The sequence below is a fragment of the Hippopotamus amphibius genome, chromosome 5, assembly GCF_030028045.1.
Source record: "Hippopotamus amphibius kiboko isolate mHipAmp2 chromosome 5, mHipAmp2.hap2, whole genome shotgun sequence".
Taxonomy (NCBI): domain Eukaryota; kingdom Metazoa; phylum Chordata; class Mammalia; order Artiodactyla; family Hippopotamidae; genus Hippopotamus; species Hippopotamus amphibius.
The window spans coordinates 116,789,631-116,810,082 of NC_080190.1; the positions used below are offsets into that span (position 1 = coordinate 116,789,631).

The 20,452-nt window shown below is 40.7% G+C and overlaps 1 protein-coding gene across 1 annotated transcript in view; it reads right to left on the bottom strand.

Annotated features, from left to right (window-relative positions):
- PREX2 (phosphatidylinositol-3,4,5-trisphosphate dependent Rac exchange factor 2) overlaps positions 1 to 20,452 on the bottom strand; it is a 281,055-nt gene that overhangs the window by 99,948 nt on the left and 160,655 nt on the right. The window contains exons 24-29 of the mRNA XM_057736322.1: positions 12,688 to 12,907; positions 11,924 to 12,131; positions 4,505 to 4,684; positions 2,085 to 2,179; positions 1,212 to 1,294; positions 458 to 548 (exon numbers count right to left, since the gene is read on the bottom strand). Of these exons, the coding sequence (XP_057592305.1) occupies positions 458 to 548; positions 1,212 to 1,294; positions 2,085 to 2,179; positions 4,505 to 4,684; positions 11,924 to 12,131; positions 12,688 to 12,907 (877 nt within the window). The remainder of the gene's footprint in view (positions 1 to 457; positions 549 to 1,211; positions 1,295 to 2,084; positions 2,180 to 4,504; positions 4,685 to 11,923; positions 12,132 to 12,687; positions 12,908 to 20,452) is intronic.

Here is a 20,452-nt window from a genome sequence, read left to right on the forward strand (position 1 = left end):
TTACAAATGTTTAAACAAAGGAGCAAATTTAGATAAAACTCTGTTTCAACATCCTAAACTGAATGTCAGAAAGTGGCAGCTCTAGATCTTGTCGTGTTTGCCATCCCCCGTTCCCAAAACCCTTCCCCCCATCACTGGGCTACCACCAGGTAGGCATTAAGCCTAGTTTCAGCAAAAGCAGCTCCGCACTTATATTTCTTCCATTAACTCATTCAGTTTGGCCCCTATAGACACTAAACGTTTTAAACTTTCAAAGAACTCTAAAAGGTCCTAATTTTTATTATATGTGTGTGTGTGCGTGTGTGTATTCAACAACTATCCAAATAGAAATAGTATTAACTGAATTATGAAATGAGCACCTAGAAATTTTTTTTCATGCTATGCTTTTACTTCATAGCTATATTATCTCCCACTTTTGTTTCCCAATTGCCTCTAACAGTTACTTTGTAAACCTTACCTTGTAATCCTCGACCTGGCGTCAGGTATTTAGTTTGCTCAAAGGCCCTCATGACAGCCTGGCCTTTCAGGAGATTGGTAATGGAATCCACCTATTGTAACAGCAGAGATTTCTGGGAGTTATATAACTTCTCGATGTTTCTAAGAGTAAACTTTGTAAAATACTTTTTTTCCTAAAGCAACAATTATTTTTGAAATCCCATGCTGCTTGCAAAATCTATCTTTAAATAAAATATTGGAATAAACTCACCTGATAACATTTACAGCGACATCTCTTACTATCCTACCATATATTCAAACAAAATATAAATTTACTTTATAAAACAATCAAGAGTTCTAGAATTATTCTTAAAAAACACCGAAAAGTTATCATAATCTTTTCAAAGTGGTAAAATCTTATACGAATTTTGATTGTAGACACAAATTTCTTTAAAAATGCAAAACACCAACATGAGCACTAAGACCATCTTGTGCTTCTTGAGATTAGGGAAGAAGTTGAACAAGAAATGTCATGAAGGAATATGAAAACCCACAAAGAAGCAAATAATAAACAGAATAACTCCTGACTGTAGAACACTTTACAATTTTCTAAGGACTGTGAAATACTTGACATTCATAGCAATCCTTTGGGTTAGCTGGCTGAAGGAATCTCTTTCCCCATTTTAAGCTGTAGAAATTAAGGTACAGGGGGTGGAGAAAAATGAATTTCTGACAGTTTAGTCTGGAAAAAATACCCACAACTGCCCCAATCATACCTGGCTGAAAAGATGCTCAAGGCAGCTGTGTATTTTGTCCTGTTTATCACGAGAAATGCGAACATTTAGGGGAAGCTCATCACCTAGATATAAAAAAAAAAAATCATTCATATTATGTTTAACATTCCAAAGCATTTTAATGTAAATAAAATAAAAAATAATTAAACACTAGATCTTATTCCATACATTAGTTCTCATGTTTGGAAAAAGAATTCCAAAAGCTTTAATAGCTATTAGGATGTCAGATTATTGCTCCTTTGAAGCTGAAGTAAAAGCAGAGGGTCTCTCAGAAAGAACCCTGTGGTACCCACGTTAATGATTCTTTCAAATGGGTGCATTTTTCTAACGGTCGAATAGCTGGAATAAACTACAGACTTCAAAATTAAGATTTTTCTTAATTCAGTGAAAAGTATTTGTTCTTAACACACACAAAATAAAACATTTATAGATATTTATATCAAGCAGTGTTTTTCTCATCACCCCCTTCCCCATCGCCCATACATACTGCTAGCTCAGGTGCATCCGCTATCTTCAAATCCTGCTTCAAAGCCCCTCCCCTCTCCTCAGACAATCAGCATTGCCTAATATGCTAGTAAAACATGTTTCCTGTGTACCCACCTTCACAGTACCACAGAAAGATCATAAAACATCGTTTATTAACATAAAAATTAGTTTGTTTCTTCCATCTCTTTAGAAATTCACTCTGTATGTAATGCCACTGGGAAGTTGACTTTCTCACGCATGTCAAACTGAAAGGCAACGTGTGTGGCCCCCAAGAATGGCTGATAAAAAGTAAAAATGCATAGGGATCAAACAAATTAATCCCTTAGGGCTGGCATCATCAAAAAGTCCGCGTGCCTTCACCAAACGCACCTGAGTCCATTTCATCGCTGTGGAAATACGAGCTGCACTGGCTGCTGCAGATGCTGGTGAAGGAGGCGACGGAATTCCTATTGCTGTTGCAGTCACTGCGAAGAAGAACGAGGTACCTGTCACTTTAACGGTGAGTCTGCCAAAGTTTCCCTGCCACTTCTTATTGGATACATTTATTATGTCACGGTTATATCTGTTAATATGCTTTATGGAAATTTATGAGAAAGATAAACTTGTTCAACCCACATTTTATCTTACTTAAAAAAAGTATCTTAAATTCAATCATATTTCAAATTTTCTTGTCATATAACCTCATCATAATTGAATTTTAAAACACCGAGTTATTTGTAGGCGTCAAACCAAACTTAAAATTTGCCAGAATCCGTTTGATGGTCTATGCCTGTAGCTGATTTGCTAAGAGAGACAAAGTCCTGCCTCATGAGCTTTGCCTTTCAACTCTTTCTAGTAACTTAAAGGATAACTCATTAATTGCACTCTGAGGCCCCTGCCCTCCCCCTCAGGGGAGATGGCACCTTTTCTCCACCCCAGAGTCCAGCACAGGACGTCACAGGTGCTAGGTCCTGGGTGGTGATGAACGTCAAGGGAAGGAAAGTTGGAAATATCTGTGTGTGAATACAGACACGTGACAGATTTCAGAAACAGGGCAGGAGACAAAATTTTTTTTTTCCTTTCCAAATAAGTAAAAGGGACTTATTTAACTGTAAATTTACATTTAAAATTTCTGTTTTACCCTAGAGAGAGACTGAGAGTAATGTTAATGTCTGATAACTAGAATTTGAGGTAAGAAAGTATTTTTAGATCTGTAATTTCCCATGGGAGAGAAACCACAGGTTCTTACTAAAGAGCATACTGGTCTCCTTAGAAATTAAAAGTAAGTGAAATGGTAAAAGTGGTTAATCTGTTTTATATATTACTAAATTTCTAGGAATAATTAACTCACGTATTTATTAAAATCCTTTGCACATAAAAATTGGAACAGTAGAGTGGTTAATAAACTGTGAGTCAGGCCACCTGATTTCCTAGGTAAATTATGTAACTCCTGTGGGCCTCAGCTTCTTTAGACACACAATGCAGTTAATATCAGGACCTGCCACAGAGGTTTGTGGTAGGAATTACGTGAAATTATCCTGTTTCCCCGTGTGTCTGGTAAAAATATGCTTTTAATGTTAGCTATTAGTTTGTGCAAAACATCTCTGATGAAACAACTTGATTTAACGATAATTACCAAATATCTTTTCACTGTAAAACACTATATACTAAGTAAGGGCAAGAGTTTTTGTCTTCAGTTAATGTAAATAAAACGGGAGTTCTGCAGCTGCACACACAGCCTACGTGGCAGGTTACCACACACCTCAGTGAGGTTTCGGGCGACACAAGGGTTCAAAGGAAAAAAAGCACTTTCAGTTAATGACGTTTGTTGGAGGGACCATCATCTGAGAGTCTGGTAAGAAGATGACAGAGTGTGGGGGGAAGGTGTTATGGGTTGAATTGTATCTCTCCCTCCCCCACCCCCAAGTTCATATGGTGAAGTCCAACACTTGGAATCCCAGACTGTGAGCTCATTCGGAGGGAGGGTCTTTACAGAGGTAATCAAGTTAAAATGAGGTCACTAGTGGAGGCCCTAATCCAGTATGGCTGGTATCCTTATAAGAAGAGGAAACACAGACACAGAGGCACGCTCGGAAGGACCAGGATGTGAAGAAACAGAGGGCGAAGACGGCCATCTACAAGCCAAGAAGAGAGACCTGGGACAGAGCCTTCCTTCATGCCCCTCAGAAAGAGCCAACCCTGCCGACACCTGGATTTCAGACTCCCAGCCCTAGAACTGTAGGATAATAAATAAATTTCTGTTGTTCAAGCCACCTGGTTCTTGGTACTTTGTTACAGAAGTCCTACCAAAATTGTACAGAGGCATGAGAGGGAAGAAAAATGTACAAAGCTGGTCCCAGAGGTGAGCACGTGAAATTAGTTCAATTAGCTTGAAACACAGAATTAAGAAGGAGGAGAAACAAAGCAAAGAGAATGATTCACTACCTAATAGTCCAATAATCAGAAAGAGATATTCCAAAAAAAAAAACCCCAACCCTGTTAATATAGGTACAACCTGCTTATTTATCATACATGTTACACAAGCCACAAGAGAATAAACATCCCCTAATTAGGCCCACCCAGCTGGAGAAAAAATGCTTTTCCAAATTAGTCAGATTATAAAAGGGAAGAATTTGAAAGACTGTGATGTCTCACTATGCTTTGTCTGGGGTTGGTAACAGCCGGCAGTTATTTTGTGGGAATAATAAACAAAAAACCACAGTCGAAAATTTGTTTTGAGACCTTTGTGGAAAATACAGAATCACATTTGACCTGGTTGATGAGACGAGTTCCAGGAATGAATGAATTACCTGTAAGAGTCTCTGTTGCTGATGGTGTCATGACCGGAATCTTCCTGCTCGTCTCCGGTCATGTTAAAACAGACGCGTTTGCTGTTTCTCTCTCCCTTCTCATTGTCACTGTCTGTTGGGACTATGGACTCTGAGGCCTTACGTTCTAATTTAGGAGAATATGTGATGGAAGACAGAAGGCTGCAATGGGATATGGGAAAAAAAAGAATAAGTGCACATTTTCACACTAGCGGCTACAGATAACTACCTTGCTCGTTGAATATGACAGGCTTACAGATACTTCTTGAGTGCTTCTTCTAGGTTTCACCTGAAATTAATATCCTGTTGCATAAAAAGCCTGTCATGCAAAGTTCACTTTTTCCTCTCAGAATAAGCATAGAAACAGCACACGGGACTTCCCTGGTAGCGCAGTGGTCAAGAATTGCCTGCCAATGCAGGGGACATGGGTTTGATCCCTGGTCCAGGAAGATGCCACATGCGGCGGAGCTACTAAGCCCATGCGCCACAACTACTGAATCCACGTGCCACAACTACTGAAGCCCAGTGCCTAGAGCCCATGCTCCACAACGAGAAGCCACTGCCATGAGAAGCCTGCATACTGCAATGAAGAGTAGCCCCCATTCACCACAACTAGAGAAAACCCGTGCTCAGCAATGAAGACCCAACACAGCCAATAAATAAATAAATAAATAAATTTTTTAAAAAGAGAAACAGCACACGATTTTGACGAGAAAGCTGTCTTCAAATCCAGGTTCTGTCATGGATTAGCTGTGCTGTCCTAGCAAAGCCAGGACAGTTCTCTCTGCCATTTGTGAAATGTGGATAAGAACAGCTAGCCCACAGGGCTGCTGTGAGAATGAAATGCACACAATGAATTGCTTGTCCATAACGGGCATCACCTTGCTCTCCAGCCATTGTCACCACACTCACCACCATGTGAAAATATCTGGGAAACTTTAAAGTGCTATCCAAATATTAAACACTAAATGGGCTTAAATCTCCTCACTGGCTTACACTCAGATGTTAAAATCCCATCTACCCCTCTCCGCCTGCCTTGGGTTTCCCTCAGGCTTTTCCTGTTTGTCACGGAGAATATCATGTGGACAAACCACTCTCACACTCATGCAAACAGGAGTCCTGCCCATCCTGACCCTAAGATGCTAAACAGTCACGCACAAGGTGAGCACAGGAGGCAGTAGGGGCTACCCCAATACCACCCACAGTCCAATCACCATGAAACACCGTGAATCTGCACAAACGAAAAGCTCTTCCACTGGGCTCAAGGCTAAAACACACTGTCAGACTCTGAACTGGCATAAAACTAGATTTGGACTCTGAGTAGCACTGATTCCAGCAGGCTAGACTTGAACGTTTGGCTGTAAATTGTTTCTTATCTGTCTTACTCAAAATAACACAAAAATGGAATCAATCCTTACTGTCAAACACGTGCTATAAAATTTGCAAAACAAATTAAACCATAACTGAACAAAGGGCCCTGGCATGGTTTTTCCAGCCAACAATCATCTTCTCTTTTACCAAATACCCATGACGTGCTGTTCTAGTCAACAGCACATATGCACATATCTTAACACTCATTTTTTCATAGCAATATCATATTTGTTTTACAAGATCATGAAAAGATCTTACACCTTTTATTTATATCCCATAATGTTAAACCCAATGCTGTGCACTGAGTAAATATTTGTTGTCATTTCACTAGTGAATTAATTAAATACACTTATTGTACCATGCATCGCCCTTGGTGCTATGCATACAACCGTTTACAAAGCAAACAAAAGTCCATGCCCTCTTGGAGCTTAAATTCTACTGGGAGGAAACAAACAATAACCAAATAAACTGTATTGTATATCACATGGTGACAAATGGGAAGGAGAAAAACTTTTAAAAAAGGGAACGGAGCCAGGGCTGCAGCTTCAATAGTGTTGTCAGGCAAGGTCTTACTGTGAGATAGTATCTGAATAATATTTTGGCATTTTATAGTTTTTAGACACCTGGGAAAATCAGAGAGCTGTGCTAGCTTGCTCAGGGCCCTGTGAAGCTATGAATTATTTTAAACACACTCTTTCTGTTTGGAAAGATACTTTTAGGTCTCCTAAGACAGACTGCGCATTTCTTCACTCCTTCCACCCAAAAGATTAAAACATTAGATTAAGTCCAATTACCTAAACTGCACACTGCACAGACAGATGAACCCTGAATACCAAAGTGGAAAGAGAAGCAGGAGTTCTCATTCTGCAGGGAGTCCTCTGTGCTTTATGTATCTTTTAAATTAGTAGTCATGGGGCTCGGCATAAACATCTTTTTCAAAGCCCTACGAACTGTGTTCACATATTTGCTTTTCGTTTTAAACAGCGGCAGTCATGCCTGCACTGACCCTGTGGGAACAAGCGTTAGGCAAACAAACAAATGATAGAAAAACAGTGTTTTTGACACCATTTTTTTTTTTTTGCATAAAATTTCTAGATTCTTAAAAGTAGTAATAGAGCATAAAGCTTAATATTGGTGCTCGCAGAAGTATTTTCCTTTACTTGTGCTTGTATATGGTGTTAAGCTCCCCCGATAGCGTATAGGTCTACTGATTCTGAATTAACATCCGGAGCTGAGTACCATTTCCAGCCAGTCTCTGCCGAATGCCCTTGATGAATACAGATTTTTGTATGTGATAGATTGCATCTACCAGTGTGTTTTCTATGAAATTGAGATTTAAATATCATCATTCTCCTCTTCATCACAGCTAACATTTGCTGAGCTCTTACGCCAGTCACTATGCTAAATACCTAACAGGCATTCCTTCATTCAGTCCCTAAAACCACCTTATGAAGTGGGTATCCTCATTTTTATTATTAGTATTATTACTGTTATCCTCCTCTTAGAGACGAGGTGAGTGAGATGCACACTCATATACTGTGCAAACTAAGCAGAACACCCCTCCCTGCGGGCATATCGCTCACCCACTCTGGAGGGCGGAGGCAGTCATGAGTACCGCCCACCCTGGCCCAGCACTCCAGGGCTCAAGGGCCGGCTCCCTGCCCCCTGGGAGGGTAGGAATGACCACGTGACTTGCTTTCCCCAATGCAGTGTGAATGGGAGGGACACGGATCCCTTCCAGGTGGCCGCCCGTTATGCAAGTGTGTTCTCTGCCTCTTTCCCTCCCTGCTCTGACCGTCAGAGACATTCCAGCAGATGGGGCTCGGCCAGCCTGGACCTGTGTGAGGTCAACGTGGAGCAGAGACCCCGAGACCCAGAAGGGCGAGGAACGTGGGCAAGAAAGAAACTTTGTGGTCTCACCTGTGAGGCTTTAGAATTTCTGTGAATGTAACAATGAAAGGGGTTCCCCTACACTGAACCAAAACATTTAACTTTCAATAAATAACAGAGACTAAAAGTTCCTATACTCAATATTTTGTAATAACCTACATGGGAAGATAATCTGAAAAATATATATATATAACTGAATCACTTTGCTGTACACCTGAAACTAACACAACATTGTAAATCAACTATACTGCAATAAAAAATAAATTTAAAAAAACAACAACAATGAAAGGGGTAAAAAACAGTTGCAGAGAAAGCAGGATGTCCACAGGAGGAAGACACGAGTGACTGGGGACTCAGGGGCGTCAACTTTGTCCTTGGGAAGTAGGCACCATCTCTCCACAGACCCACACCAGCCTGACACTTGAGTGCCTAGAAGGCCAGCCACGCCGGCCGCTGACCAGGCAGAGGTGTGTCACGTTCCAGGATCAGGAAGAGGCTACTGCAGGAGGAGCTCAGGGAAACGGGTTTGGAGAGGGGGATGGGGGCACAGCGCGTAGGAACGTGCAGGCCACAGTAACGCATCTGATATTATTCTAGTTGCACTGCAACCCCATTCAATGGCTTTAAGCAGGGGCCTAGCACAATTCAGCTGTGCAGATGCCTCTGGCATCTGCTGAACGTAGAATGTATTAGGTGGAGAGGCACCGCTGGCGAGTTCTACAGCAGGTACTAGGGAGGGGACGATGGTGACCCAGCCTAAGGTGATGGGGTGGACACATTCTGAGGTACAACTGGCAGAATGTGATAAGGTACTGGAGGTGAAGGGAAAGGAAAGAGAAGAATCACAGATGATACCTACATTCTGGCTCATTTACCCGCAAATGCTTGGGAAAACCTCAAAGGTTAATTCCACCACCAGCCCTACCGTTCGTATCTGTGACCCTCAGCTCACTAACTGTCCTACAATGTGTTTTGTTTGCCACTCAATTCTGGGGCATGTGACACCTGCAAAATGAGGTCTATTCTCAAATTTCCTATCTTCACTAGCCCCCAATACTCTTTATTCATTTCCTCCCTGTGAGAATACAGAAACCCTTACTTTTAAAACACTGTCAAAGATTTTGGACTCTCCACGAATTATTTTTTCCCTTTAGTTACGTCTAGTACGTAAGCGTCATTAACCAGAAAATCGCCCATTAAAGGGCAAACGTATTTAGCTTCCCAAAATGAAAATGGGATCACAAAATCTTGATGAAATTCATAACATCAACTTACTTCCTGTTACTAGACAGCAAATCTGTCTCTAGTTCTATCTTTGGATCTGAACAAGCTCGGAGGCTTTAGAGGAATGCCTACGTGTCAAAGATGTGTTCCCAAGTGACAAGAAAACCAGACTTCACAATTAGACAGGCTCAGCAGCAGGACCTTGCACGGGAATGAATGACTTCTAGAAAGGCTGGCAGGGAGATGGTGTGAAGCAATTCTCTTAAAACTTGGCAAAGCAGCTGAGACCTGCTTCTCCACTCTGCAGAGGCATTTATGTCGGACCAAAAATAATTTCTACGTGGTGAGAAAATTGTTTGGTAACTAGCTTTTTAAATAATTTGTCAAGCTCCACTGCACTGCAACATCTCTGAACAGAGCAATGGGGAATCCAGGCACTTGGACGATTGCACCGTTTTAAAGTCATTACGTTACACATTGAATTAGGGTGGAACATATTTATATTTAGAACTAAGTTATATGGTGCACACAGAGAGGACCAAGGAAGTTTCTCAAATCATTGGCTCATTTCATGTCACTTTCCTAATAAACATGCACAGTCGGTGAAGGCTCTGAGAATAACAGAACGGGAAATCACAAGTACAAATAGGTAATCATTTTAAGTAATGTTGGTTAATAAAAATAGCTTAACCCTCTTTCTGAAATTCGTGCTTTAAATATAGAGCATTTTAAACCAAGTTAAAGGGAGCCCCTTGGCTCTAACCATTTTCTTGAAAATATATCTACATTAGCCGAACCTAAAAAAAAAAAAGTCAATAAATTAAAGACAAAGTCTGGACAATTGCCAGGAAGTGATGGGTAGTCAATGCATTAGAGATCCAGTCCTCAAGGCAGTGCTCACTCAGGCTCATCAATAATCCTGCCCCTGACAAAGGACTCATCTGAAAAGGAGGAATAACTCTTGGTTTAACTGGAAGCATGGGACTGGCCCAGATGCTCTCCTAGAATCCCTTTGAGATCTAGGATACATGATTCAATGCTACTACCTATTGCCTTATTAATAGTCTTCCTCCTGAACGTCCTAAATACTTCTGCAAAAAAAAAGAAAAAAATAACTAGTTTCTAAAGTAGAACATAACATATATATTAAAATCAATTTATCAAATAAAGCAAAATACAATATCCCAGAATATTAACTTCTCTGTCAAGGTCAGTCTAAAACAGTTCCAAATATCATATAGCTGCTTTAAAATAACCACCTGTTCTCTTAGTAACCTCAAACTGTTTAATCTGTCTATAAACGGCGTGGTCACAATATAATATACCAAGTGTTATAAGTAATTTTAAAAAACCAGTGTATTAGACAACGGAAAACAGAATTTCAATTCTACAGTAACTCAAAAATGTCAGAAAGCCACAGCATAGTAAATAGTAACTATTTAAAGATAATCTTAGAAATATGATACATCTAATATGATCATTTTGATCTCTAACTTTCAAAGATGTGTAAAGTAAGAGATCATGCCAATCAAAATTTCATTAGTGTAATATCTAATTACAACAAAGGCTTAGAATAAGTTCTAAATATTTTATGTCAAAACTGAATTATCCATGGAAGTAGGGATGATGTGTGTGTGAACTAAATAATACACATTTGATAGCAATCCAAATCTGCAACTACATAAAGAGAGTACAATAAAAAAGAGGAAAATGGTTCGCATACTGTTTTCAGACGCCACCCACTATAATATAGTTAACAATTTCATTCCCCTGAATGATCAGCCAGCATGTCAAGCACTAGGCTGATTGCTTTTCGTATTAATTTTTATAATTTTCACCACAAATAGATAGTCCATTACTATTTTTCACCCTGCTCTACACATGAGACTGAGCTACCCCAAATCTTGTATTGTTTTGAGTATACAGAGCTGCCTTGACTAGATGTGAAGCCGAATCACACATCATGATGTGGCAAACATCTTACAGAGCCAGGCAATTCTCCAACCTTCAAACTCTTGGATAAGAGCCAGAGTTGACCTCTTTGGAAAAATTTTATTCAACTCCCTCCTCTTCTCTGTTCTTGTTAAAAATTTCCAAATTACTGGCACAGAGATTTGGGTAATTCCTTAGTAAACCATTAATTCAATCAGAGGAGAAAAAAGGGTGTTGGTTATTGGTCCCAGGGTTACATACTTGTGCTTTTACTCGTTTAACAAGTATGTTAAGAATTTGGTATATTTTACATTTTTTTCATAAACATCTACTGAGTGCCTATCCACCAAATATTGTGATCTGGTCTGCAAAAGATACAAGGAAATTCCTACACACAGTTTGTACTCTTTATTTATTTATTTATTGACGGCGTTGGGTCTTCATTGCTGCACACGGGCTTTTCTCTAGTTGTGGCGAGCAGGGGCTACTCTTCATTGTGGTGGGCGGGCTCCACACTGTGGTGGCTTCTCTTGTTACGGAGCATGGGCTCTAGGCACATGGGCTTCAGTAGTTGTGGTGCACAGGCTTAGTTGCTCCATGACATGTGGTATCTCCCTGGCACAGGGATCAAACCTGTGTCCCCTGCATTGGCAGGTGGATTCTTAACCACTGCGCCACCAGGGAAGTCCCAGTTTGTACTCTTAATCATATTGTTTAAATTAACATTTGCACACTGAAACAGTGTTTTCTATATGAAAGGATTTTGTTGTTCTCTTCCCTGGTATCAAATGCTTCCTTAAAATATAGATCTATAGAACTACCATGTTTGATCACTTTTAAGGTATTAGATCAAAGAGCATCTATACAGTCAGCCAAAAGTCCTCTATTTTCAGACACTAAAAACAATAATGGATATTCAAGAGTCCCATTTCCTACAGCTATTCTATTAGGTACCTTTAAAAGTACAGTAAATAAAACACTTACTCATCTATTTGACAGACACACATCTCCACCTCTTTCAGTGCACTCTGAAGTTTGCCCAGCAGTTTCTGATAGATATCTTGGGTTTCTAAGTCTTCTTCTCTCAACAAATACCGGAGACCGTGCCCATCTTGCTGCCCCAGAGACAGACCTGAAGGGGCCGCCATGGTTGTAATTGTATGTTGAATGTACACCATCGGGCTCAGTTTTCCTGAGGCGTTAAAATCATTTCACAGTAATAGTTATTACCTTTAACTTACAGTAATAATCCAATGCAATTCATTCTAGACACCCAAGCTTACAAAAAATAAAATGCCAACCCAAAGCTGAATTTAATTCAGGAATTAAAGCTTATGGAAAGTTGTGACTCAAAACTAGGAATACAGTTTGATCCCATGCACCACTGTGATGGCTTAGGATGGTACTCTACATCCCTTGCAGCTGTTCCTCCTTTATTTTTCTCACAGTTATAGGGCCATTTCAGATGGGTGATTTCCCAGCAAGATGAGCTGTGCCTATTAGGCATGTAAGGAAGGCAAAAACAATCACTCTTCTCAGAGGAAGAGTAATACAAAATGTGTAACTCCATTTTCTTTCTACAAACACTTCTGCATAATTATCCAAGTGATTAGAGTGAGGAATCCTTCTTTATAAAAGTTCAGACTTGCTGACATGCCAGCAATCTATCCAATTTCAGGGATGCAGGAATAGTTCTGATTGCCTAAGTCACTTGTCATGGTTTGATAAAGCTTAAAAAGCAAACATACCTTGTTCAGATTTATTTTCTTTATCATGAGAATTATGCTTCCTGCTATCCAGCTGAACACCAAACGCACTCCCCAGGGACGTTGATGTTTTGGGATAAGAAACTTCCATCACGTTGACATGGCAGTTGGTGGGGCAGAAATCACTGCTGTGCAGTGGGGAGATTTTAGATTTGGCCTGTTTAAAGGTGGGCCAGGCTCTATTCTTTAGTACACGAGAAAACTGCAAATGAAGGAAGGAAGAAAAAGCAGTTGAACGCACTGCGGTAATTCAAATGTTTCACTCCTGTCATCCGTCGCAAAATCAAAAGAAAATTAAATCATGTCAACTGGAATGGGGGAAATAAATTATAAGTTGTTAGAAATTAAGTCATTATTTTAAAACCCACACATTCTTAGAAAAGCAAAGCAATACAGGCAGCAGATGCAAGGATTTCTTTGAAACTCTGATTGCAAGTTAAGCACTAAAAAGAAATGAAGTGATCAATACCACTTACTAGGACTCAAATCGACAGGCTCCCAGCAGCTGAGAGTCAGAGAGAGAAATCGAATCGGCGTCCTAGGACACCAAGGTAGGAACACAATATTTAAAGCAAGGCAAGGTGGCAGAATAGGCAGCCATCAGGTCAGGGGTGGAAGAAGACGGATTATTCCAGACATTGTCAGAAAGCTGCCCCAGACCTGAGTCTGTGAACAGGGCAGACAGCAAGGCTCCGTGGTGGTGACCCCAAATGGCGAGACAACAGGCAGAAGGGACTGGGCCTCCCACACCTGCTGCTAATCACTGCTGAGTCTCGGGTCAGGATCAGCCTGAAGACTGGCGTGGACTCTGCTTCCATGCCGTTGAGAATAAAAGTGATGCTCAAGGAAGTTCCCCAGACAGCCACTCCACTACTTAAAAGCTGGCAATCCAAATCCATGGTCTGTACCCGCCACGGTCCACACACACAAAGCCCGATCCATACCCGGTGTATTGATCTCCAGCTCTCTTCCCCTTGGTCTCAGGGCTCCTCTGGCTTTCACTCAGTTCCTCTCACACACCGTCTACTCCTTTGAGGTCTGTGTGCAGGCTGTTCAGTGTGCCTGGAGTGTTCTTCCCTCATTTCCAAATGTACTCCTGTGCATTTTCAGGTTCTATGTAATCACCAAGAGGCCTTCCTGGAGCCCTATTCTAAGTGCAGTTTTCCTAGTTAGGTGCTAAGTTACAGCACCGTGTAACCCTCCTTACAATTGTGAATAATTTTCTTACTTCTCTCTCCCTCAGCAGACGGTAAACTCCACGAGGGGGATGCTGACATCCGTCTTGTGCGTCACACACAAGCACCTCATGGAGCTGAAGGGGACTGTAGTTTCAAAGGCAAAGGACTGAGAGCCACCAGCTCCCTGTGGTTTAGTTAGGTCGTCCCCATAACTGACATGATGCTGCGCAAGTCACTGTCTCTGTCATTTTTAGTAAAATAAGGTATGTGGATTAAATAACCTCTATGTTCTCTTCTTCCTTGGAAACTATAACCAGATCCCATCTATTTACTAGTAGAGTAGTAATCTGGACTCTGAAGAGAATACAAATTAAGGCTACTACTCATTACTGTCTAACTTTTCTAGGTTAAATTCAAGAATAAAGACGTGATATCAAAAATCACACTTGTAAGCTCACCATTAGAATATGATATATCTTACATGCATATTAAACTGCGTTTTCAAACCACATGTCAGAAGCCATGTAGCTCAGCAAAGTGCTCGCACACAGTAGGACTCTAACTAGAACTGGAATGAAATGCAGGAATCTGTTTACAAAATTACTAACACATTTGATAATGATACAGTGAAAACAGCCTAAATGCTGAAAGACAGGAAGGAATCTAGAGAATTCCTGATCTATCACTCTCTCTTTACTAATTAAGAAACTGTGACCTGGAGATTTATCTCGCAAAGACCTAGAATTTAAGGCCAGATGCAAGCTTTCACTCAGAAGTTCTTTTCGACTGAAGCTGCAGGATAAAAATCTCAGCTAAGGCTCCCACAGCACACACACAGGCACGGAGACCGATTTAGTTATGTCACAGAGTCCGCCGTAATGGGCAGTAACCCTTCTCTTGCCTTCTTTCACTTTAACCAGTTACTCATTCCCTCAAAAATATGAAGAGAAGCATCTACTCTGGATTCTGTGCTTATGCTGGAGACACAGCCCTCGCCCTCGTGGAATTCATGGTCTAGTAGGGGACACAGGTAAAAACAATATAATATCACCCTTATATATAACAATTCTACTATTACAATTATATGTAACATATATGTATAAACATATATACAACTGCATGTGTGTGTGTGTGTGTGTGTATATATATATATATGTAACAATTATATAATAAATACATTAGCCAGATAATTGGAAACTTTGGCAAGTGCTGAGAAGGAAGTGAACACAGTGATGTGATGGTGTCCCTCGAGTGATCAGGCAGAGGACGGGAAGATTCCCTTTTCAGTGGGACCCATTTCCTGCAGCTTTCTGACATCCATCTCAATACAAATGCCTTCTATGCCCTCTCCCCATGCACTCAGCAGGGGGTGTAACCACAGGTCTGAATGTGCCTGAATTTTTTCAAAGAGTAAGTGGAAACTTCTTTGATAAGAGCCTCTCTTGGAGAAGAAAGAGCCTTATGAAAGCAGTGCCGTCTTCTATCTTGGGGCATCCCTAGGAGGGGGGGAGGGGGTGGGGAACCCCACAGTCACGGGTCCTGGAAATGTGCTGGATATATTTTGAAAATCAAGACTGTGCCAGCAGACAGCATGCCCTGCTACTTAATGGTGAGCCCTTTCTGTAACGCAGACCTAAAATGAGGAAGACAAAGTCCTTGGGCTGACTCTGGTGGGTGCGTGAGAATGTTCTGATTGTGCCATACAGTAGTAAAGGGCCCTGGAAACGTGGACCTGGCATCTTCTTTAGCAACACCACACGAAACACTGAGCTCATTCATCTGCTTTGGAAAAGCTCACAAGGAAAGACAAAAGTTCTTTTCCATAAATAAAAATTGCAGTTTTGCAATAAAGAGACATACAGCATATGGGATGGGGGGTGGGAATGAGTTGGGATGGAAAATGCTTTAGACCTGTTGTGGACCAAGCTTATTACCAGCTTCATTCATTCATCCAACAATGATCTACGCAGGGCTCTCTAAACCAGACACAACTCTAGGCATGTCCGGAAACAGTGAATGAACAAAGATTCCCGCCTTCTGGGTGGTTACATTCTGACGAGGGGAGAGGCAAACGATAAACACAGTAAGTCAAAGTAAAAGCAGGGCTTTGCCATGTGAGAGGCTGGAGGAAAAAGGCGGAATCGGCACAGGAGACTGTGCATGAGCCACGAAAAAAGGACAAAACCAGGACAGGTCATGTCAGAGAAAACTGCTTAAGAAATGCACACGCTCAACTACATCAGATGCTACTAAAACAAGGACTACAATGATGACAGTGAATGAGCTTTGGTGAAACAGAGGTCACCAGTGGTGACCTTAGAAAAAGCTTAGAACTGACCTTGGAAAAAGCCAGTTCAGTTACATGGAGGGAACCACAGCCCACCTTGAGAGTGTTGGGAACGAAAGGTGAGAGAGGCAGCAGGTGTGGACAGCGGGTATGGCAGCAGGTGTGGACAGCGGGTATGGCAGCAGGTGTGGACAGCGGGTATGACAGCAGGTGTGGACAGCAGGTATGACAGCGGGTATGGACAGCAGGTTATAAGTAGCTCTTTCCAGGACACAGACCAAAGACGTGGAACAGTAGGTAGACAGGAGTGTGGGGGCCAAGGGAAATATTTATCTTTAATATAGATACTAAGGCATATCTGTGTATTGACAGGAATAAGTCATTCTTGGAAAAGGAAGTTCAGGTTTGTAGTGTATTTGGAGTTAATTCATGAATTATTGAGCATGGTAACACATTTAGATCCAATTACAGTCACTTTACAAGTGAAAAATAATACAAAGGTAAGCTACTATTTTGCAGACAGTCTCCCATTTCAATGAAGTGTAAAACTCCATTGGCATGGACTTATAAAAATTTTGTATCAGAGGAAGGGGACATGGGGAGAGCGTTTAGCCACAATTTTCCCAATCCATACATCCATCTGGGGATTATGTGGCATTAAGAACTAAAGGTGCTTGGAAGAGTCAAAGTAAGACTTTGATTCCTACGGCTAGTATTTTTGTATAAACAGGAACTATCTCTTGAAAGCTCTTAAGTATTTATATGGAGGAAGTATCCCCAATGCCAAAAAATAAGCCCAATTATGGAATGATTTGGAAACAGAAGAATGAATCTAGAATTTTTAAAAGTTCTCAGGACACCAGAGAGTGAGCAAGTTCCTCCAAACAGTGCATAGTTTGACGTCTGGAACGATCGCCCACACTTCCTGCCCCATAGAGATTAAACACCAGCTTAGAGTTCATTCAGGTCCCCAGTAAGGTCTGAACATCTGTGGCCTGTGCCCCTAGCCAAAAAATCAAATCTGATTGCAGCAGCCTGGTTATGGAAACTGCAGAAATATCAACTGGTTTCTATTTTTAAAACCTAAAACTTTTAGAGTCAAAATAATAAAGGAAAGCCGGCCTCAAGATTTTAGTTTCTATGGATACATTTTATTTTACAGAAAGAGGGCTGTTTGAAGCATTCATTTGGGAGAAAAATACGTTGCTAATAATAGTCTAAAAGTAAATATGTGGAAATTAAAAATATATATTCACAAATGCTATAGTTTCTGTTAACATACATCTGATACACAGATGGAGCTGACCTTACATGACAGGCTGATACTTTAGGTATTGATATTTTGTTCAAAGAGAAAAGATCCTTGAAATGTTTTCTTGCTAACCTTGTTTCTCTATTTCATGAGAAAGATAACCAGTGATTCTAAACAGGTTTATGGTCAAGAAAGTATGAAGAAAGGACTGCTTTTAAAGCACTGAAGTCCTAGTTGACTACAAGTTTCTCTTTATTTCTAAATAAAAAAATAAAAATAAGTGAACCAACCCTCCAGAGGACTGATACCTAGTCGGCTACTTGCCAGCTATATGACTTGAAGCAAATTCTTAATCTCCCTGAGAAAGAAGCAGGATGATAAGAGTCTGCAGTACACATGGCTACTTGGATGCTCAAACAGCAATAATGTGCATGTGAGAGCTTTCCACACTGCAGTGATATTCTTGTTATTATCTCAAATCACTGCCCTGTAGCCTGTCCACCTCGGCTGTAAAAGCTTCCTAGGTGCCTAGTTACGCCTGAGGAAATGGAAGACGCTTCTCAGGTGCCAGGATAATGTTTTTCAGAATCCCCAAATCTGGGGAAAACACTGTACCTTCTACTTATCATCCCCCACAACACACACCCCTCAGTTTATAACAAACCAGGTTTTTGTTAGAAACCAACAAATGACACCTTCATCGCCACAACTGGTCCATCATAAAGGGTATATATTTTCCTCCTACACATAGCTTGCTCTTTTTCTCTCTGTCCCCAATTTTCTACATGAGTCCAAGTCACCATCAACTTGGACATCTTACAAATAAATCTGATGATTATGTCACTCTGAAATATCACTGGAAAAATCAGATTTTGTCTGGTTTCCTTCTTAATTGCATCCAACTCAAATCCGCCTTTCTAGCCCAGGCAGTAGGCCAACTCTTCATCAACAAGATCAGTCTCATTTCTAAGTCTTCGCCTTCACGTCTGATATCTCTCTTTACTTGAGTGCCATCTCCCGCTTCACTCTGACAAATCTTTCCAGTTGACAGCAGCTAGCATCTGCTGACTATTCAATCCAAGATGATTCCTCCTTTACTGAAATGCTATCGCCCTTGCAATCAGAACCACAGGGTGTAGCACATAAGCTGTGTAGCACAGTATCAACTACAGGTAAACAAACAACAACCGGTTTTAGAATAAAAGGGAGCAAGTTTCAAATTCCACTGCTGTTCCCAGCTGTGTGTCTTTGGGCAAGTTACTTGACCCCTCTGAGCTCCAGTCACTTCATCAATGACATGGATAATGTGTCTCCTATCACTGTGTTGGTAAGATTATACAACATAGGCAAACTGTAAACGATAGCATGCAATGCCTGATATTGACTGCTATACACTGTTGTGTGCTTCGTAACTGCAGCGAGGACCAGCATACAGAGGAGGGTGTTGGGTGCCAGCATATTCAGCCACTCATGGCGACACCTCCTAGTAGGCTAAGTAGTAGTGTTATTACTTCATGTATTTTGACCTTTCTTCCCAAATAGATGTACGTGGGGGAGGGAAGACGTCTTCAAATAACTGACATAAGCCCCTAATTGCCTACCTAAAAGATACGTATTTAGCAAGTATTTCTCTAGTCTTCCTGTCCCATCCTGCAACACATTTGCTTTTGTGAACTTGAGTTTTTGACCAATGCTCTTTCATCAAGGAGTACCTTAAACATATCTGCCACATAAAACAAATTGCTGCTTCTTTTGCAGGACTATGTTTAGGGGCACTGCCCTGACATTTCCTGGTGTTACCTCTTTGAAACCTGGGGTGAGAGATCTCTTTTAGAACTCAGTCCAAGAAAAGCTTTGCTACTCTTAAGAAACATGTATATATCACAGGGATGCTGATAAATACGTAAAAGACTGTGTTTCCCATTTCATTTTGGCCATCAGGAAGCTGAAGGCCAAATACAACATTCCACTTTGGCAAGTAAATAGTCTTAGGACCTGCTTACGTATAGTCCTTTTGCCCTGATGGTCTATACCATCTGTTCTTATACAGCTTTACTTCTAAATTTACCTGCTCATTTTCCTCCAATATTCATTCTCTCCTTCTTTCTTTTAGTAATAAAATTCCTTGAGTTTTAGTTTTGTACATGGATGCCCAGTTTGAGACTACACTTCCCAGCCTCCATTTCACTAAATGACTAACAGGATGTGAAGAGGAGTGATGTGTACAGCTTCTGGCTCCTGCCCTCAAAAGGAAGCACTCTCCACTTCCTCTTTCCCCTTCTAAGGCGCATTCCTTTAGACATGGTGGTGGTAACCCAACTTTGGCTTTGTGGAAGAAGGCAATATCCTAGGGGAGAAATTTAAAATATAGAAGGATCCTTAGAAGATCATCAAGCCCAACCTCCTGGATTCCTATCAGATTTGACTTTCACGTGAGTGAGAAATAAACGTTCTATCTGGTTTAAGCCTCTGTTGTCTTGGTTCTTCGTAAAGCAGCTGAATCAATACCCTATGTAATATATCCTCATCCTGATGTTTTGTTTTTATTTATATATTTTACCTTTTCCTACATGCATTTCTTTAAGCTATTTCTACTGCTTTTGTTGTTTGAATGGAGAGAAGAAAATAGGAAGAAAATCCAAAAAAGGTAGAAAAATGACACACGCTACTATGACACATTTGACAACCAGAATCTGCCTGAACCCTACCATACTTTATACAAATCCATCTCTGAAGCAGAATGCCTCTCTTTTCAAAATGTGTTCAAAAGGGGACTACTAATTTGCATTTGTTTAGAGCTTTTAAACTTAACTTCAAAGCACTGTCACATCTCATAGAGACAGGAGAAAATCTTCTGTTCTTCAGCTTCAACAAGGCATATTCATGGAATCCTTCCCAAACTCAAAGAGGTCAACAGCAATCGCGGAAAGAGGGTGAACAGATGTGACAGCTACCCAGTCATCCTGAATATCATTTTTTCTTCATGTAAATGGAATTATCAAAAATTGACATCAATACATTTTCAACTTA